Source organism: Sinocyclocheilus anshuiensis, unplaced genomic scaffold, assembly GCF_001515605.1.
Source record: "Sinocyclocheilus anshuiensis isolate Anshui unplaced genomic scaffold, SAMN03320099.WGS_v1.1 scaffold261, whole genome shotgun sequence".
In the NCBI taxonomy this organism is placed as follows: domain Eukaryota; kingdom Metazoa; phylum Chordata; class Actinopteri; order Cypriniformes; family Cyprinidae; genus Sinocyclocheilus; species Sinocyclocheilus anshuiensis.
Window position 1 is genome coordinate 1561415 of NW_015536515.1, and position 20191 is coordinate 1581605.

General features: G+C 36.8%; 1 protein-coding gene across 1 annotated transcript in view; it reads left to right on the forward strand.

Annotated features, from left to right (window-relative positions):
- akap6 (A kinase (PRKA) anchor protein 6) overlaps positions 1 to 20191 on the forward strand; it is a 180628-nt gene that overhangs the window by 46208 nt on the left and 114229 nt on the right. The window contains exons 4-6 of the mRNA XM_016492093.1: positions 6256 to 6507; positions 6810 to 8216; positions 15036 to 15158. Of these exons, the coding sequence (XP_016347579.1) occupies positions 6256 to 6507; positions 6810 to 8216; positions 15036 to 15158 (1782 nt within the window). The remainder of the gene's footprint in view (positions 1 to 6255; positions 6508 to 6809; positions 8217 to 15035; positions 15159 to 20191) is intronic.

Below are 20191 nucleotides of genomic sequence, written 5' to 3' on the forward strand. Positions count from 1 at the left end.
AGTATGAGGACACACACACACACACACACACACACACACACACACACTAATAAAGCACACTTGCATTGGCACTAATAGCATGTAATAGCATTTGAGGAGTTGTCAGGACGCCGGGTGTACCCACACTGATGTGATTTACACACACACACACACACACACCACACACACACACACACACACACACACACCCACACACGCACATGCAGACACACCCATGTTTCTCATGTCTGTATTTTTACCCAGTTGAGACCAGATCAGTTCACGTGGGCATGTATTTAGAGTGATGTAATCTTAGTACTGTGGAGAATCCAGAGAATTCAACCTCATCTACAGAGAGAGAATGATGTACAGTGGGTTGAATGGTCTGCGGATTTCTGATTTGCAGATATGCTAAAGAACTTCACATTTTGTGCCATTTGCATGTTGCAGTTGTTTTTATATAATTTCTATTGCAAGGTCATAATAGAAAACTCATTTACAAAGCTCTGTACTTTTTGCATGTTTGTTTATGGAATATTTTGTCTAAAATGATTAATTTTCAACTAGATTGCAGTACTCCCATTTTTAAATCTATTTGGTAGAATTAAAGTTTATAGATTCTGTTTGGGCCTGTTAGTTAATTAAGGCAACTTTTTACTAGCTAGTTGACCTTTTTATAGCCCTTGAATAAAGATTCTGTTGTTATTTTCTTATAAAATATTACTCTAGTGATGTTTTAAAGAATTTTTAAGAATTGTTTCGTATGCTTACCAAGGCTGCATTTATTTGATCAAAAGCACAATAAAACCAGTAATATTGTGAAATATTATTAAAATGTGAAATAACTTTTTTCTATGTGAATATATTTTAAAATATAATTTATTCCTGTGATGCAAAGCTGAATTTTCAGCATCATTACTCCAGTCTTCATTGTCACATGATCCTTCAGAAATCAATAATAAGCTGATTTGCTGCTAAAGAAACATTTAATAGCCCTTGAATAAAGATTCTGTTGTTATTTTCTTACAAAACATTACTGTTGCCGTACCATGTTTCTTTTGAAGCATCAAATGCTAATACCATTGTACTTAAAGCTATATATCATGGGTCAAAAATTTGGGGTCGGTAAGATTTTTTTAATGCCTTTGAAAGAAGTTTCTCACCAAGACTGTATTTATTTGATAGCATAATATTCTGAAATATTATTACAATTTAAAATAACTGTTTTCTATTTGAATATATTTGGTGTCATTTATTCCTGTGATCAAAGCTGAATTTTCAGCATCATTACTCTTCAGTGTCACATGATCCTTCAGAAATCAATGTAATAAGCTGATTATCAATGTTGAAAACAGTTGTGGTGCTTCATATGTTGATGAATAGAAAATTCAAAAGAACGGCATTTATTTTAAATAGAAATGTTCTGTAACATTATAAATGTATTTAGTGTCACTTTTTATCAATTTAATGCATCCTTGCTGAATTAGGAAGTATTTCTTTCAACAAAATCTTAATGAACCCAAACCTTTGAACGGTAGTGTATGATTAACACATACATGTTTTTTTTCCAAGGTACTTCATCAAATACCATGCTATTTCCATGATGCCAATGTTTAAAACATTTTATTTTTTCTGTATTTATTTATCCTGTTACATTTAATTATTTTTAAAACGAATGGTGTGTCAATGCTGCGTCGGAACAGCATACTTCTTGTAGATTTCCAAAGAATCTTTTGCATCTTCTGAGAGATTAATATTATTTTAATATTTATGTTTTAAGTGTTTCAAATTCATAGATAAAACTGCAAATGTACATGTTTGTGATGCATTTGCTTAAAACCTACTGTGCTAAACGCATTGATTTTCATTATGAAGCATTTTAGTATGCAAATCCTTAACACAGCAGTAAATAAACCTCATTTTTTGCCACTTTGCACATATAGGTTGTATTATACTGTACAATGTAATGTACTAGCCTTGTTGATGTTAATGTCAATGTGGAAGCCCCAATATGTGCTGTGACCTTAGCGTCTCCAGTTACACCTCAAACCCCCATGTAATTCCCCCCGCAGCAGCTGCCCGTGCCGGTGGGCTAGACAAAGTGAGAGCAGCACAAGGACTGCTGGAGGGAGGGAGAGGTCAGGTCCCAAAATAGCCCCTCGGTGTGAGACCAAACCCCTCCTCCAGAGATAAAGACAGAATGGAAGAAATAGGCCAGTGAAGTGAGTGAGGAAGAGATGCAGAGAGAGAGAACGACAGCATATCAGGCAGCACAAGCACTCAGAGCTGTCACATCTGACATCAGATCTGACACACATCAGCGCAGAGCACACTAAACCAATCTCTGACTTCATTCTCTTTGATTCATCGTGTTTTACTTCAGCCAGCGAGCAGGTAAGAGGAGGGATCGACTGACATGCTCAAGTATATTTCTAACAGGAAGCCTCTGATGGGTTGACATTGTGGAGATTGTTTGAAATATTGTTAGTATGTGAAGTCGAGTGGCTGTGTTTCTTTTATGGATAATTGAGTAGGCTGGCTTTGTGATTCGTGTTGCTTATTGCACATTTTAGGGTATATTTTGTAGGAAAAGGTTTATGTATTATTTTGCATTTGTAAAAGGAAGAACTTTTATTGAAAGTTCATTTTTGTGGGAGTGTCTGTATGCGTGTCCATGTGCTTGTGTCATCAGAGGTCACATGGTATTGACAGGGCAGCTGTGGCGCGCTTACAACTTTCACAGGCCAGTGATAAAAAAGTACCCAAAAGTACCATGGTACTACCAAGATTTTTTGTACTATGGTGTAATCATGGTACACTGCTCTTCAAAAGTTTGGGGTCGGTAGTTAAAAAAAAAAAAAAAAGATGTTTGAAAGAAGTAATTTATGCTCACTAAGGCAGCATTTATTTGATCAAAAACACAATAAAACAGTAATATTGTGAAATATTATTATAATCTGAACTGCTTTCTATTATTCCTGTGATCAAAGCTGAATTTTCAGCATCATTACTCCAGTCTTCAGTGTCACATGATCCTTCAGAAATCATTCTAATATGCTGATTTGCTGCTCAAGAAACATTTATTATTGTTATTATTATTAGTGATTAAAATAGTTGTGCTGCTTAATATTCTTATGGAATTGTATGAATTTCTTTGAAACAAAACATCTTTCTTGGTGTACATGAACTGGTGTATGCATACAGTTAACTGGTCAGTATCACAAAATAAAGACTGTGGGTGATCAGGGTCTTGTGTGACCCTGAAAGGTTTATTTTGTGACATTGACCTTGGAAAATGGGACATAAAATATTGATTTGAGTGGGGAAAAGCATACCACAGAGTAATATGAGAGACATGAAACCTGCGCAGCTATGTAAGAAGCTATATAAAGACCATTTTTGTGGTCATTATAATGCTGCAGTTGACCATTGAGAATCAGTTAGTGTCATTTGAATCATTGGAAAGAGTCAAACATAAACCCTGAGATGTTTTAAGTTTGTAAATGCTTAGTGTAACTGTAAATGGTTTGTTCATCAGCCATTTAATGTTTGAACTAAAATAGTTCTTCCACTATATCACCTTAGTATCTCATGAATTCAATATTTGAATCTTTTTGATGTGATTCTTATCTTGACACAATCTTCAGAGAACCATTTTGTTTGGTTAAGCCATCATATATTATAGTATGTGTGCTGCAGTAGGTGATCTATGACTCCTGTAACATGGGCAGCTTGCACTCTACTGTTTGTTTTTGAGCCAGCGAGGCAGGAGTGCATTTTGGAGGCATGTCTGACCTACATTTAGTGGTGCCGTGTTATTTTAGGCAGTGTGCGACACCGTATCAAAGATGCTGCTGGCCACAACTCTGGTGTTGCTGTGTTGACCATGAGCTGCAGTTGTTTTGGCATGTTTGCCGTGCCCCATAAATGGTCCTGTGAACTATATTCTCTCTCACCTTTCTCTTAATTGTCTCAGTGCTTTTTAGGTTCTGACATTTTCACATTTTGGACAAAATACTGAACTAGTTTGTTTTTCACAGTGATGTCAAAGATGCAGTTGCCACTTGGACAGATTTTTTAAATTTAATGCAATTAAATACAAATACTATTTATTTTATTTGACTTTATTTGTTTAGTTTAGTTTAGTTTTTATGATGCAATTGCAATAATATCAAAGTGACAAAATGTTTGAAAAGGAAGTTTCAGTTTATGTCCTTGGAAACATGCCCTCTTTTGCCTCCTGAAGTAAAAGTTTTTATAAATGACGATGTTTAAAGTTTGGATGAGATGAGGCAACTGTTAGACTTTGCTAGCAGCTGAGCCTCTTGACTTACACAGGCTGGGGGAGGGAACATAACATGATCCAACTATATAAAGTCGACCCAAACTGTATTTGGACACTTAAGGTACACTTTAAAAAATATTAATCTCATTGCATTACTTGGTGAGAAAAATGCAATTGTTATCTGACTTTACATGCAATCGTTATCTAATACAATGAATGACATTTAGACTAGAGGTCTGCGCGGGACTATTTTTAGTGTAGTGTAGTCTGCACAAAATTGTATGTTATTTTATTCGTCTTGTCAAGAGTCTTGAATTTATTGACTTTGACTTGAATTTATATGAATTATCTTAAGACACGAAATTCGTTTAATATTTTATGCAACACAGTAGGAAAAAAAGTGTCAGAGAAAATAAAAATGTTGTACAAAAATTGTATTTCTTATTTTTATTCATCTTGTCAGGATACAATTCGTTTAACATTTACAAAACAATAGGAAAATGTGTCGCAGAGAGAAAAATAAATAAAAATGTAGGTTGTACAAAAATAGCCTATTAGCTATTTGTATTTGTCTTGTCAAAATACTAAATTCGTTTGACATTTCTCTGTTAACACAGTAGGAAAAATGTCGCAGAGAAAAATATATAAATACGACATCTGTCATTTAAAATTATAGGCTAAACAAAATATAAACAAAACCGAGTTGAACGTCCTTCAAGGACAGCGCATCCACACTCCAGAGTTACCGACTGCTACCGCGTTTTATTCGGGAATTTAATACCGCGGCGCAAAAAATCTGGTCGGGTCCCGCGGTTCAGACCTCTAATTCAGACATAATTAAGTTGAGACTTAAGTGTCCAAATACTTTTTTGGGGTCTCTTTAAATGTGCAGTTGCTATGTAGTGTATCTACACCATCTCATCTTATTCTGTTTTGTGATCTAATTTTCTGAAATTAGCTACTGCTTCTGAAACTAGCCTTTTAATATCAGTCCCTGGCTGCTTGATTTATGATTTGAACCACAGTGACAGTAAAAGAAAAGCCCCCTAGACCCAGTGACCCACGGTCGTAAATGTGCTCTTTGCTGCTGTGACTTTCACATCAGATAAACCAGATGCTGCAAGGAACTTGTTAGCAACTATAATGATATTATATATCCCAATAAGATCCCAGTGAAATCATTGTAAAATCTTAAAAATATCAAGAAGCACTACAGCACTGTATGGTATGTACCTACACAACAGTAGTGCATATGTCATGAAAGACATAATCAGAAGTAATTTACTGGGAAAACCACATGGTCAGTGTGGTGCTCTTTGGTATATTCTGAGATCTCCTGTGTATTATGCATATGTCATGTGAAAATGACTCAAATGTCCCTCCATTTCCTCTTACATGGATACATAACATGGTGATGTCATTTCACTTGTGCCTGGTTGAAGGTAGGTGCATGACAAGTAGTGTTCACTTGACTGAAGTTTAGTTCCTTTTATCAAAACAATACTAAATGATAAAACTGCAGAAAGGCCTTGAAATCTGAGCTGTTTCTATCAGCAACCATAATAATGGTATTTGGTATGCATGATGCAGATATATCTTGTTGAGTAATTCAATCTTTGCTTCAGTGAGCCATGATTCTGGAAAAATATCTCTTCTTTCAGAGAATTCCAAAGTACTTGCTACTCATGTCCTGCTCTTTTTGCTCTATCTCATGAATTATAATTTATATGAACTGTTTTGTCGGAACATTAGACGTCTTCTATCTAAAGAGTCTTTAGAGGGTGTTTCTTTAATATCCAGTGGGTTCTGGATTGTTGATGGAAATAGGTATTTTAGCACAGGAGGAAGTAGTTGAGAAAGCCACATCTTCAGAAATGGTGTATTTCCAAAGAGCTGTATGAATCCAGTGCCATCATATGATGTGTAATTTCATGCATAAAATTGCAAATCATAATATCTGTTGACTGTCTGTGCATTTGTCTGTCTGATAGGACATCTGTGAAGACATATCCGATCATGTCGAGCAGATCCACGCACTGTTGGAGACAGAGTTCTCCCTGAAGCTCCTGTCCTACTCAGTGAACATCATAGTGGACATCCGGATCGTGCAGCTCCTCTGGCACCAGTTGCGAGTGTCCGTGTTGGTTCTGAAAGAGAGGCTTCTCCAGGGCCTCCAGGACTCCAATGGCAACTACACCCGCCAGACTGACATACTGCAAGCCTTCAGCCAGGATCATGATGAGGTCAGATACATCTCCAAAACATCATCTAAATTAAATAACCTAAAGCGGGTACATCCCTTGCTCAGGGTACATCCAAAAATAATTTACAAAGACAGAAAGTTCTGCTGGGAGTGTACCATAAACTCATTTGATATACACTTCACCAAAAACATTCAGACTAGACACATGCTTTTCTAGTAGACACTTGCAGTATGGTGTACTTGCTTATCTTAGTCCAATTCTTTCAGCATAGGATAGATTTTATTAAATTTTAAATTTGAGTTTGCAAATGAGCCTGTTTTTGTGATCTCGATGATCTTTAGGCTCGGCTGGATGCTTTGACAGAAGTGGACGACTCTGGCCAACTGACCATTAAATGCAGTAAGGACTACTTCTCCTTGGACTGCGGCATCACTGCTTATGAACTGAGCGACTACAGCCCCATTGATGACCCCGAAGGTCGAGGGCCACGCTCCCTTTATCCCGAGTTGGAGCAAGACTTTCCAGAACTGCTTCAGAGTGTGGATCTCCTCAACATTGCAGCCTCTAGACAAAATCAGGTGTCATCTCCACCTGCAGAAGAGTCTGTTACCCCCACCCAGGAACCTCAAGAGACAATCAGTGGCCCCACTAAAGAAGAAAGTGCACCAGATTCAGCAATGCAGGGAGATAGTGGCTTTGGCCTTTCCAAACGCCCTCTTCAAGGTGGCTTTAAGAGTGACGTCTCTCCCACACAGCCTTTGCCTAAAAAGCCCATGTATCTGAAGGGTGATGGGGACACAAGGTGCACTAGGTCTTCGCCTCTCCAGTACCAGGCTGACTTGAGCAGAAGCACACCCTCCCTTCTGGATACACCGGATCGCTCGAAGTTCTGGCTGGAGCTGGAATCAGTTTATCCAGGCAATGGGAGTCAGTCCTATGAGAGTCTCCATGCCGTGAATGGAGGGATCTTGCAGATGAGTCTCAAGAGACCATCTGTGTCCACTGAAGTTCCTCTGGAGAGACGCTCAGCAGAGGCTGTGCAGGGATTCCACACACAGAAGCACTTGACAAACTTCAAGACTATGCACTCCAAAGCCAAGCAGGCTTACAGTGACACTTCCAGCCCACCACCATCTTCAGGGGACTACATCTCAGACCCTGACCAGCGGGAAATGTCATCCAGCCCAGACGATCAAGCTCCCACCACAGGTTCTCTCTGGATCGTGAACCAGAATGCTTTGTGCATCTCCAACGCATCGGGGAGCTCCAAAGAACACTGGTATGGTTCGGATGAGTTCCTCGCTCTTCCCGCCCAGCTGAAAAAGACAGAGATGTTGGCATTGAAGCTGGAAAGCCTCGCTCAGGCTTTACCACAAAGGGGCCTGCAAGAGTCCATCCAGGATGTGGATGACTGGGAGCTCACTGAGGTCAACGCTGATTGGGAGAGCAGCAGTGATCTCCTTTTGCTTCACCCCTATAAGAAGCCCTCCCAAGCCGGCCGCTTTTCACCTACCTCCTCGAGCGACGTGGCACCTTCCCTGGATGACAGCATCGAGTCTGGCCCACTCAGCGACCTGTTGTCCGAGGACGAGGGGGCGCGAAGCACACCAGAATCCAGGGGTAGAAATATATCAGCTGGTCGGCCCAATGCACCAAAGATGATGTTTCAGTGCACACCCTTGATACAGCAACTACTAGCAGATATTCAGCACCAAGAGAACTACCATGATGTCTGGGCAAAGATAGAGGTAAGAGATTTCTGCTTTTTGGCACAGTATTCTTGAATAACTTTTCCAACTGTTTTTGAAATCGAATACTAGCTTACTACTTATTGAATACTGTGCAGTGTATGCTGTATACTGTGCCATATACTAAAAACCATACAGTATATGCTTTAAACTGTTTCATATATACTGTATACTGTGTCTTATGAAACTGAATACTGTCGTATATAAAGTATGATGAATGCAGGCCAGTATACAGTGAACTATTTTGAATGTACTTCATACTGTTCCATATATACTGTGCCTTCTGTACTATATACTAATACTGTGCAGTATATACTTTGTACTCTTGCATATGTACGGTTTCCTGAATACTGTGCAGTATATATTTTATACTGTTCAGTGTTCCATATATTTGTTATACAGTCGTATATAACCGGGTACAGTGTTGTATGTTCAGTATAATGAATTCTGTGCAGTACATACTGTATAGTATCATAAATACTGTATACTAATACTGTGCAGTATGTACTTTAAACTGTTCCATATATATATATACTGTATAGTGTGACATATTAACTGAATGCAGTATATACTGTTTACTGTTACTTATTCAGTATATGGCATACTGTGCAGTATGTACTGCAAATTGGATACTGTTTTTAATAGTAGGTTAAACTGTAGGCATTCTATGATAAACATGTTTCATGGTATGTTACAGTTGGATTGTGGGTTACGCTATTCTGTCCAGTGTACTCTTCCTGTATACTGCTCATTTTGGCAAATGTAGCAGGTCGTGCTAGTATACATGTTATATATTGCAAAAATAGTAAGAGTAGTTAGTTCCATAGCCAATCACTCAACAAATCTAAATGAGCAACCAAGTGTTAATGCTAACCCTCTAAACTCACATTTATCACAGTTCTACACTTCCGATTTAATTTGAAAGGGATATAGGCCTAATTTTGAAGGAAGTCATTTGTATGCCTTAATCCTCATTCACATAGAGGCGGCAGCTAATATGTGTCACTACACTAAGCAGATATTAAAAACAGCTGATAACTAAAGGGGTAATGAACTAACAAGCCACCTCAGCCTTTTGCTAATATCCAAAGCTTAATTAACAGGATTGCACTTCTCGACAACCTCTCTTCAGTCCCAAGTCTGTAATTAAATGATTAGCGGTGTAATTAAGAACATGCAGTCATGTTTATAAAGGACCCGGGTGCTTGAGGAAACCCAAAGTTCTACACTTTCTTATGGGCTATGTGCAGAATAGCATACTACTGTACTCTTACTATTGCTGAACTATATTATGTACACTATGCACAGTATGCAAATTTTATGAATGCATGGAAATACCCCGATGACCTAGTACATTTGCTAAAATGAGCAGTATGCAACATAATTACTGCAGGGAATACTGTATCCTACAATGCAATGCATCTTTAGCTATTGTGTGATAGCAACTTTTAAAGAAGAAATAAAAAAAAGAATTATACATGGATTAAAGATGCATATTAAATATGCAAATTTGAATTTACATTTTATTAATTTAGCAGATGGTTTTATTTAAAGCAATTAAGGAACATCACAAGCAAGTTGCCATAGGACCCAACTATAACACTAAACTGAATGCCACTTAAATGCAACATCATGAGACAAACTAGTGAGGTCAGCACAATGTGACATTGTGGCTTACTACTGTTTGAAATGTTTATCATGGAGTAATGCATATTAATTAACTTATAAAGATTAAAGCATAAACATTTTTTATTTCCTGACTGTTGACCATGAGATTAGTTCTACTGTTTGGTTTACTGCCTTAGAGACATAGTAGCGTACTATCGCCATCTGGTGGTCAAATGGAAATTCACATCAAGAACACCATCAGAACACCAGAAACCTAAATTAATATAAATTAGTTTGTGTGTGTGTGTTTATGAAAATGAGAGAATAATGAGTGCATCAAATCAAGTTTTTTTTTTTTTTTACAAGATAATTTAGATGCAAACCATTTTTTGCAACTTTTGATGCTTTGGTTAAAAAAAAAAAAAAAAAGTGCAAAGTACCCAAAAAGACAATAGAAATTAATCTGTTAATTAAGTAATTTGATATCTGCCACTATTGTCTTAAAAAAAGAAAGAAATTAAGCCAAATGATCTAAAGATTTTTCAAGTTTCAAGGAGGTGTCCTATTAATTTATTAAGGGTTTGCATTAGTACTATAACTGCTGTGGTTGGTTATACTGTGGTTATACTGTGTGCGTTCAATATTTTGTGCTTTCATTCTATGGCCGGTTACATAAAATGCTTAGACTAGTCTTATAAGTTAGACATCTGTTTTATTTCTTTAAGATCAAAACTTTTTTTTTGGGTCAGTTACATTACATTACATTAAAATGTAGATTGGCTTACTGTTAGTTGGTCAGACTAGCTCTTAAAACACAGTCTTAACACAGAGGCTAATTTTATGTAAATGGCCACTGATTTAGAATGATCAATAACATAAGACACATTTCGGCCAGTGTCATGACTTTATATCGTCCACTGGAATTCTTTCAGTGTATAATTAAATTTAATTAATATTTTATCACCTGCACATTCAGTCTTCTGTTTCATCCAAGCAGATCAATCCTTACAGCATAGGAAGCACTTTTGAAGGCTACTTCAGAACAGTCCTCATGTCTTATGAACAGTATCAACGGCAATCATGCCAATCTGATGGAGGTGAATGACTAGTGAAGGGAAGGATGCCCTCAAAAGTTTTCAGCTGTAATCCTTCCTTTGATTCCAGTGCATGTGTGCAGTAAGCTCACTGGAGCGGGTGGAGGTAGGCAGCCACATCCACCTGAGATGATGCGTGTCACAGGAGGAGGTGATTGATTACATTAGTATTCAGCCGCTGGAGATGACTTCATTCTCATGGCAACAGACAGCTGGCAGCTGAAGCCTCTTCTTGGGGGCATCTCATGGGCCTAGTCATGTGTGACGCCACCAACTCATCTTCCCCTTCTTCTTGTCTTTTTCTGTCTATCTCTCTCTCTCTGTCTCTTCTGTCTCCCCCCACCTTGACATTCTTTGCATATCTTTGTCTTTAAGTCTTTATTTTTGGTGCCAGTTATGGTAATGAAAATAAGTCTGTACAAAAAAAAAAGAATATATAGTGGTGTGAAAAAGTGTTGACCCCCTTCCTGATTTCTTATTTTTTTGCATGTTTGTCACACTTTAATGTTTCAATCTCAATTACTTTCTTTCTCATTTGTTTCTGAATTTCTTTGGATCTCGGCATGATGTCTAGCTTTTGAGGATCTTTTGGTCTACTTCACTTTGTCAGGCAGGTCCTATTTAAGAGATTTCTTGATGGCGAACAGGTGTAGCAGTAATCAGGCCTGGGTGTGGCTAGAGAAATTGAACTCAGGTGTGATAAACCACAGTTTTAACAGGGGGGCAAACACTTCTTCACACAGGGCCATGTAGTTTTGGATTTTGTTTTCCCTTAATAATAAAAAGCTTCATTTAAAAACTGCATGTTGTGTTTACTTGTGTTATCTTTGACTAATATATAAATTTGTTTGATGATCTGAAACATTAAAGTGTGACAAACATGCAAAAAAATAAGAAATCAGGAAGGGGGCCAACACTTTTTCACACCACTGTGTGTGTGTATATATATATATATATATACACACACACACACACTTTAACAACTGATGTTTTTTCCCAATGGAATTTGATTTGAGAACTGCTGCAGAGGGCAGTGAATCATGATCATTTTTCTTGTATTTATATTATTATATTTATATATGTAAATTATTATGTTAGGTATAAAAAATTATGCTTATGTTTAAGACCATATACATATATAATGTTTATTTATTTATTTTTGGCATATAGAAAATGAAGCCTATTTTTCATTGTGACATTTTCATGTCAAGCAATGCAATTTATTTTTTATTTTATTTATTTATTATTATTATTATTTATAGCTGTGTGATTGTTCTCCAAATATTCTCCTTATGCATTCCATTGAAAAAAAAAAACAGCATGCATGTTTGAAATGACATCAGGGTGATTAAATGATCAAAAAAATTTCACTTTTGGGTGAACAATTCCTATTTAATGCATATAAACAGACATCGTGAATATGCTGATAAAAGCAGACATACAACATTAAGGTGATTAAATAATCAACAAATTTTCATTTTTGGGTGAACAATTCTTGTACGTATTGAATATGGTGAAAGCAGTGGTTGGTTTCTGAGATTGTCCAATTCAAATATGAATTTGGCAGCAACCGTCTGCTCTTGCCCATTAGCACTCTCTCACTCACTCTCTCTGTCTGTCTCTTTCTTTTTCTTTCTCTGGGGCATGGAGTCGTGTCTCATTTTCTCTTCCTCCCTCTGTAATACACTCACAAACAGGTCTGGTGACAAGCTCAGTTAATGCCGTGACCAGCGGCTACATATTCATCTGCTCTGAGAGCTTTATCAGTGCACAAGATGAGAGCGAATTGCACGGCGTCCCTGCCAGGGGAATAATTTAGCGGCAGTATCTATTGATCTCCATCGACTGCCACAATTTCACAGAATTCCTTTGGTCTATATGATGATGTACCGTATTGCAGCAGAGCTGGAGAGATATGCGATAGTTTGAGGGATTTCTTTCAACATAAAATTAATCTACCAGCTTTGGCCAGCCTGACCAAGACCGTCTGCCAGACCAAAACCAGGCCCAGCTGATCTGTTCAGCAATACAGACAATAAACCAGTAGGAGATGCATTCGGGCCTTATTCTGAGATCTGAAATGGCAGATCTGATTCCTCTCCAGCATTTAGCTTTGAAAGCACAGCCAGTCTCACCCACTTCAAAGCTTTTCTGCCGGTGAAGGCCAAGCAGTCGATAAATTATGGGATTTTTAGCCGGCGTCTGCGGAGACGTCATTTGTATCAATATCTTTGATTTTCGCCAATGTTAGATAATGAGCAGTAGGAGCTGCCTTAGAGAAAGGGCGAGATGTTCTCATATTACATTCAGATGGATCATTAGAGACTTTATGAAATGGTATTTGATCTGTTTGGGCGTATGACATCGAAACATGAGAAGACCAGCATATTTGTCACTCTAATTAGAGCTCAGATCCTCGTCATTCACCCTCTGGTTAACCACAGACTTGAAGGAATAGTTCACCTGAAAATGTCATCATTTAGCTCACCTTCATTTCATACTTTTTCTTCCATATGCAGAAGAATGTTCAAACTGCTCAAATGAGTGCTGTTGAGCATCAAAGATAACACAATAGTACCATAAACGTATAATAAAGACAGTCCATATGACTTCTGCAGTCTTATGAAACACATTTGAGAGCTGTGGCGGAGGTGGAAGGTTTTAAGTGAATAACAACAAAAATTTTGGCCGGTTCCTCACACAAAGCTAGCTATAGATACTAATATAGACTCATAGGCGGAGCATGTGTAAGGCTTAGCTTTCCCCTGGCCACTGGGACTTGCCACTAAATTGGACAAAAATGCCCCTGCACAAACAAATTAAATCTATTAAGTCTGTTGCTAACAAAGTGAATATGAATAGACAGTGTCGATTGCGGCATTAAATTAAGATCTGTTCATATTGCACCGTATTTCATTTTAGGCGTTTTTACAGTGTTGTGTATTTTAACCAATCACACACAAATCTGTTGAGCTTAGGATTGCAATGGCCAATCAGAAGCGTTCAGATGAGTCATTGTTCAAACTCATCAGTTTTGTTGAGTGTGCGCGTTCTCTGACTGAATTCCGGGCTGTGTCCGAAATCGCCCCCTATACCCTCATTCACTATTCCCTACATTAGGTCACTAATTCAGTTCACTAGAAGGAGTGAATGAAAACGAGTAGTGAATTCGGACACTGAGTGCACCGGAAGGAATGCTGCTTTTGCATAGTTTGTGCTTGCTGTTTATTAATCATTTGAAACTAGCAAACGTGATTATAACAATAGTTTTGTTTTTTTGAGAGTGCTTAAACTCGCTATAGATCAATGTTAGTGATGTCACTTTCTATATATAATTTATTCGCTTTTTGAATAGCCGTGGAAAGGAAACGTTATATAATTATCAATTTCTAACGTTTTTATTAAATTGTAATCACGTTAAATACAAATTCATTCCCATTAATGAATCCCCCTTTTTTTAGCCTACATGACACCCATGTCTGGTTCTTGCCTAAAAAGATGGGTTTATGATGTTTAATACATGTGGCTGCTTTTAGCCTTACCCTGGAGTTGGTTCTCCCTCCGCCTCCATTATGGGTTGTTTTATCCTTTTTGAGGTATGAAACACCCCGTCTACTTTTGTTATATGGAACAGAGTAATTTGGACATTCTGTAAAACGTCTCTTTTTTTGTGTATGGATGTAAGAATGTCATACGGCCTTATAATGACACAATTTTCTTGTTTTTTTTGTTCCTCCAGTATTTGCTTTAGCTACAATCAGCTGTTGGTGTCTATATAGTGTTTCTTTGGTTCAGCAGATGGCAGTATTTACACACCAGCACATTGCATTTCCTATCACTGCAAAAGCAGTTGAGGCACATCAAGGGCAGCTTCTGTGTGACATTCCCTTAAGCATTGTGTGCTTTTGACAAATGCAATCCCTCGCTCCGAAACTTTTATCAGTTTATCAAACCTTATCAAAACACTTGATTATTTTTCTGAAGTCCTATTTGTTGTGTTGTGGTGTAACACATGGTGGTTTTGTTCAGATTTTAATGTTTCGAGACTTTTGATGTCAAAGCAGTCACATTTGCTGTGTTTGGCCGTGTTGATGTGTCTGTGTGTTTGTTCCTGCAGGGTTTTGTCAGCAAACTGGATGAGTTCATCTGTTGGCTGAGAGACGCTCTAGAAACCACAGACAACTGGACGCCACCCAGAGCTGATATCGACAGCCTCAAACTCTACCTGGAAACTCACCTTGTGAGTAAACGTCTATCCGTCGATATCCTTCAGTGTGTGAAAACTCACATAAGTTAACAAATTAACCCATGCTCAGAAGTGTTTGCCATAAGGTTCAAACGGCTTTGTTTTAATCTACTGAAATTTCATTTTACAATCTTAAAGGAGGATTTTTGCTCAGATGTTGCTCTTTCATAGTTTCATCATGTTTCTCAGTCATGTTTAATTTAAGTATCAACTTTGTCTCTGACGTTTCCCATAAATTACTTAGGAGGAATCAAAATAGGCACAAATTAGTCACTTGTTTATGTACAAAAAAAGATATATTAAAATTAAAGCATATAGCAGCTCAGATAATTTGGTCTTGAAATGTATTAATAATACATTTATCTGCATTTACTTTTAAAAAGAGTTGTACAGTAGAATTTTACATTTTACAGTAATAGATCATTTATAATTTACTGTAAACTTCTGATAAATTACTATGTGTGTGTATAAAATATAAATCTTATCTTATGAATCAAAAGTAAATTATAAATGTACATGTATAATTTAACTTTTTCATATATTGTAATATATAATATTTAAATATTTTATAATTTACTGTAAATGTCTTCTATTCCAAAATAATTTATTTTTATGAATATAAATGTGTTATTATATTATATTATATGGTTGTCAAAAGTAATTAATAAATGTATATTAATTTATTTATAAACATATAATTTAACATTTTTATATATGGTGTTATATCATATTTAAATAAGTTTAAATACAGTAAGTTATAAATTTAATCTATTCCAAAGTTAAAAACATTTCATATTTTTATGAATATAAATACATACGATTATATTTTATATTATCAAATGTGTGTTTTAAATGAACATGGATTATTTATAAATATATAATTGAACATCTTCATATATTATCATACGTAACTTATGAATGTATGTATTTATTTCTAAATCTGTATAATGTAACATTGTATTATACAGACAAATGTTGATATTGTATTTGCCCTCGAGTATGAGTACGAGTATGACCACTAGATGAGATCTCTTCTAAAACTTCAGAGGTGACACGTGAGATTACGAGGTTTATTTTGAAAAGAATCGTATTGAGAAGTAGGAGACATGAGCAAAGTCCTTAATTTGTCCTTCGTTAAATCTCACTGCTGTCTAGGAAAATTAATTGAAATATTAAAGAGATCTCATTTATGAGTTGTCTTTCCAATGCGAGTGTAGAACCCTTAGTAACCTGTATCAGAAGCGTATCATGTTTACCTCATGCACCAGCGAGACGTGTTTGTTTATCCATCTGTCTGTGTGACCAGCCGTCTCTACTGCAGTAGGAAAATCACATTGTGTTTTATAGTGAGGGGCTTCACTCATTTTTATTGATTCAGAGAGCGGGGTCACATACTCGCCGTCTCTCATCCACCGTTCGGGGCTCTCAGGATGTGCTCACAGGTTTAATGTCTGGGCATTAAGTCCAGCTGGCAGGTGGGGAGCGTGTGTGTGTGTGTGTGTGTGCGCGCATATATGTGTGTGTCTGTGAGCACGGATCTTTCCGGTACCCACGGGAGAGCCGCAAGGAGGAGGTTGGCTGTTGCAGGGTAGGAAGAGAAGAGGAGAGAGAGAAAAGGAGTGGGCTTTCTTTATAAGGCATTGAGAGATTGTGAAATGAAACAGCTATTGATTGCGCTGGGTGGCGGATCCAGGTCTCTGAATCACATTAACGACACACACACACACCGGCCTCCATTGGCAAATGAGACACAGAAACAAGGCCCCCAGTCACACAAATACTGAGCTGTGCTCCTGCTTTCTAACATACACACAAACATTAAAGACACTGTTTATATGTCAGTTAGTACATAAACCACACAGTTTTTTACATCTGAGTGGACCGTGCTTAAAAAGGTTAATTGTAGTTTTGTGGCCATGACTATTAGTCCATGTCATTTATGCTCCTATAAGTTAACAAAACTACTGAAACATTTAGGAAATTTATATATTTTTAAATATACAGTCTTTCACTTCCAGAAAAAAATGGACTTAAAATTTAGCACTCACAAAATTGTGTAGTCAAATGGTCTTCAGAAGTTTCTGTTTGCAATAACAAACCCTGTTTATTCTGTTTTGAATTTGCATGTTAGTGTTATCATCTAGCTAAATTAATTGTTTTAAAATGTAGTACTTCATAACTTTAATTTGCTGCTTAAAAACTGTAGTTGCAGCTTCAGCAGTCGTTTTTCTCCATCTGAAAAAAATGGAATGTTAACCCCGCTGAACCAGCCCAATGTTGTTTGCTGGTCTTGCATTTGCTCGTTTAAGATATGTTAGCTTGTTTTTCAGACTGACCCACTGACTAAAGTGCTCAAAACCCCTTTAAAACCATCAAACCACCATATTGGCAGCCAGCAAACACACATTAGGCTTTTTAAAGCTGTTTATTTCACTAGGGAAATGTCATAAACTCTTCTTCTTTCCCAGTGCAAAAGGGTTCCTAGCCAAAAAACAAAAACAAAAAAGACCAAAAACATCCATGAACTTCTAAATGCACCAAAAATGGTTGCCATCTGGGCATCTTCAGCATACTACTTTCAACACACTTTGCTTTGAGTCATTCAAATCCAAATCTCACATACTATGTAGTGCAGATAGCATGTGATTTGTGAATCAGTATTGTTCATAAATAAGCATTTATTTGTAAATAACATTTATGAATATTATAGTATATAACAAAAATTGTAAGAATTTTTTACAGAAAAAAGAAATATAATCAGAAATAAAAATATAAACAGAAAAATATAAACATTTTAGTAAGTAAAATAAAATATAATAAATATCTAGTAAATATTTAAATGAATTTAGATATATTTATTTCATTATGTTATAATATTTTTTTATAACTAAATTAAAATTATATTTATTTCTATAGAATACATTTTTAATAGTTCACCCATAAAATGACCAATTCTGTCATTGTTTACTCACTCTTATGTCATTCTAATCATAAAAAAAGAGATGGTGTCAACGATATTTTGAAGAATGTTGGTGTCCAAACAACATTGCACCCCTTTATCTTTCATGAACAAAAAATTCCTGAGACAGTTTTCAAAATATTTCCTTGAAAGTCATGGAGGTTTGGAATGAAATGAGGGTTGAGAGTAAATTATGACAAAATACATTTTTTGGGTAAACTGTCCCTTTAATTGCACTGCACTCGTGATCCAGGAGAGATTGACAGGCCGTCCTCCTGTCTGCTCACCCCAGAATCCACAAATTCCTTCAAACCACACCACAAACCCCTATCTGTCTCCAGACACCTTCTCGCACAGCAGCCTTCCCTCCGTTCTCTCTCTCTCTCTGATTTAGGGATTAGGACAGGGGGAGGTTCGTGGTCCACTGGTTGCTGTGGCACATCTATTGATGTCAAGTAAGCGATAACCTGTCTGCCCTCACATCTGATCCTAGCCAGGGCGCTTCAGCTCAGAGCGGGGTGGCAGCATTGCGTCCCGCACACAAACACACGCAGACACCTCACACTTCAAGAGCTAGCAGAACAAAGCGCGTATCACCTCCAATGTGAAGATGCAACACTAATTTGTACTGTAATGGCAAACAAAACACACACCTGCTTTCGGAATCAACTTAAAATGCAGATTTGGGCTTTGTGCAGTCAAAATGTAAGGTTTCATTCACGAACACATTGGATTTTCTCTTTGAGGCTGGGTTTTGAAGGTAAAGGTGATGATGAAATGGATGCAAGGGTATTTTTCACACCTTGAAACTTGACAGGAATGTTTTCATGTTGTTTTTGAGGCGTTTGTAACAATATGTTTTGCATCTCGTACATCCTTGTTTAATAAAACATGACGTCTGGTGGTGCCTTATTGCTTATGCTGAACCTTGAATTGGAGCTGCACGAATTGATATAAAGAGTCTCTTAATAAGATTATGTGATATTGATATCGTCTCAGTTATAGTTGATGGGATTATTACAGCTCGCTTTTTATGCCGCCGAATACAGTATTCGAGTGTCCTTGCCATGTGCACCAAAAATTGATATTACACCCTATTACTACAGCATTTTGTTGTTGCATAAATCAGTGAAGGATATCTGTTTATTCTGCATTTTTTCCCCCTTCAGATTGTTTACTAATTTTAAAGGCGTTTAGCTCTGTAAAGGATATCAATTTCAGCCTGTATCCGAAGTCATAAATAAGCTCTCCTTACTTTCTCTCGTGTCTGTCATGAGTGATAAATTCTCTCACTTGCTGATCCATCACCCGTCTCGTACCGTTCGTGCTTTCTGATGGCACAAAGTTGAGGGAGAGAGAGAGTCTCAGACGGCCTCAGACACCAGACCATCCATTTAGTATGTATGACGGCCATTTCTGTGCTTCCTTAGTCACTCAACTTAGGGCTTGTTTACTTGTACATGATTAGTGCTTTCTGATGCTATTTTAAAAACCAGGCTGTTTGTTTAGTGTACTGCCTTAAAACCCGATAAAACTACTGTATCATAATTGATACGCAAATATATAAGGCTCTGATCAACATGATCAAAACTTTGTTAAAAAACTGTTGTACACTACACAATGTTATACATGACTTCTGTCATCTGATTGATAGTTTATACTTTTTCAGTAAGCAAAAGGCCTTTATTTTGTAATTGTAAATTATAACTGTAAAAATGTCCACAGCCTTCAGGTCATGGTTCACGAGTCTTTTTGATAAGAAATGTTAGAAATAATTCAAGATGAACATTTACTGGAAAAATAAAAAAATCATGTTAAAATGTGAGTATCAAATATGATCCATGAGGTTTTTGAGGAACATTTATTTGTTCATCTCTCAATCAGCATTGTATTGCATTGCATTATATTTTTACTGCCCACAAGCTTTGATCATAAAACTAAGCATTTAAATATCATCTATCTAAGATATGTTATTAGGAGATAGAGAGTTACAACTGATTTTGGTTGCATTTTATATAAGTAGTCTGTTGTACTGTTATGAAGATCTCATTGATTACAAGAATTTCAT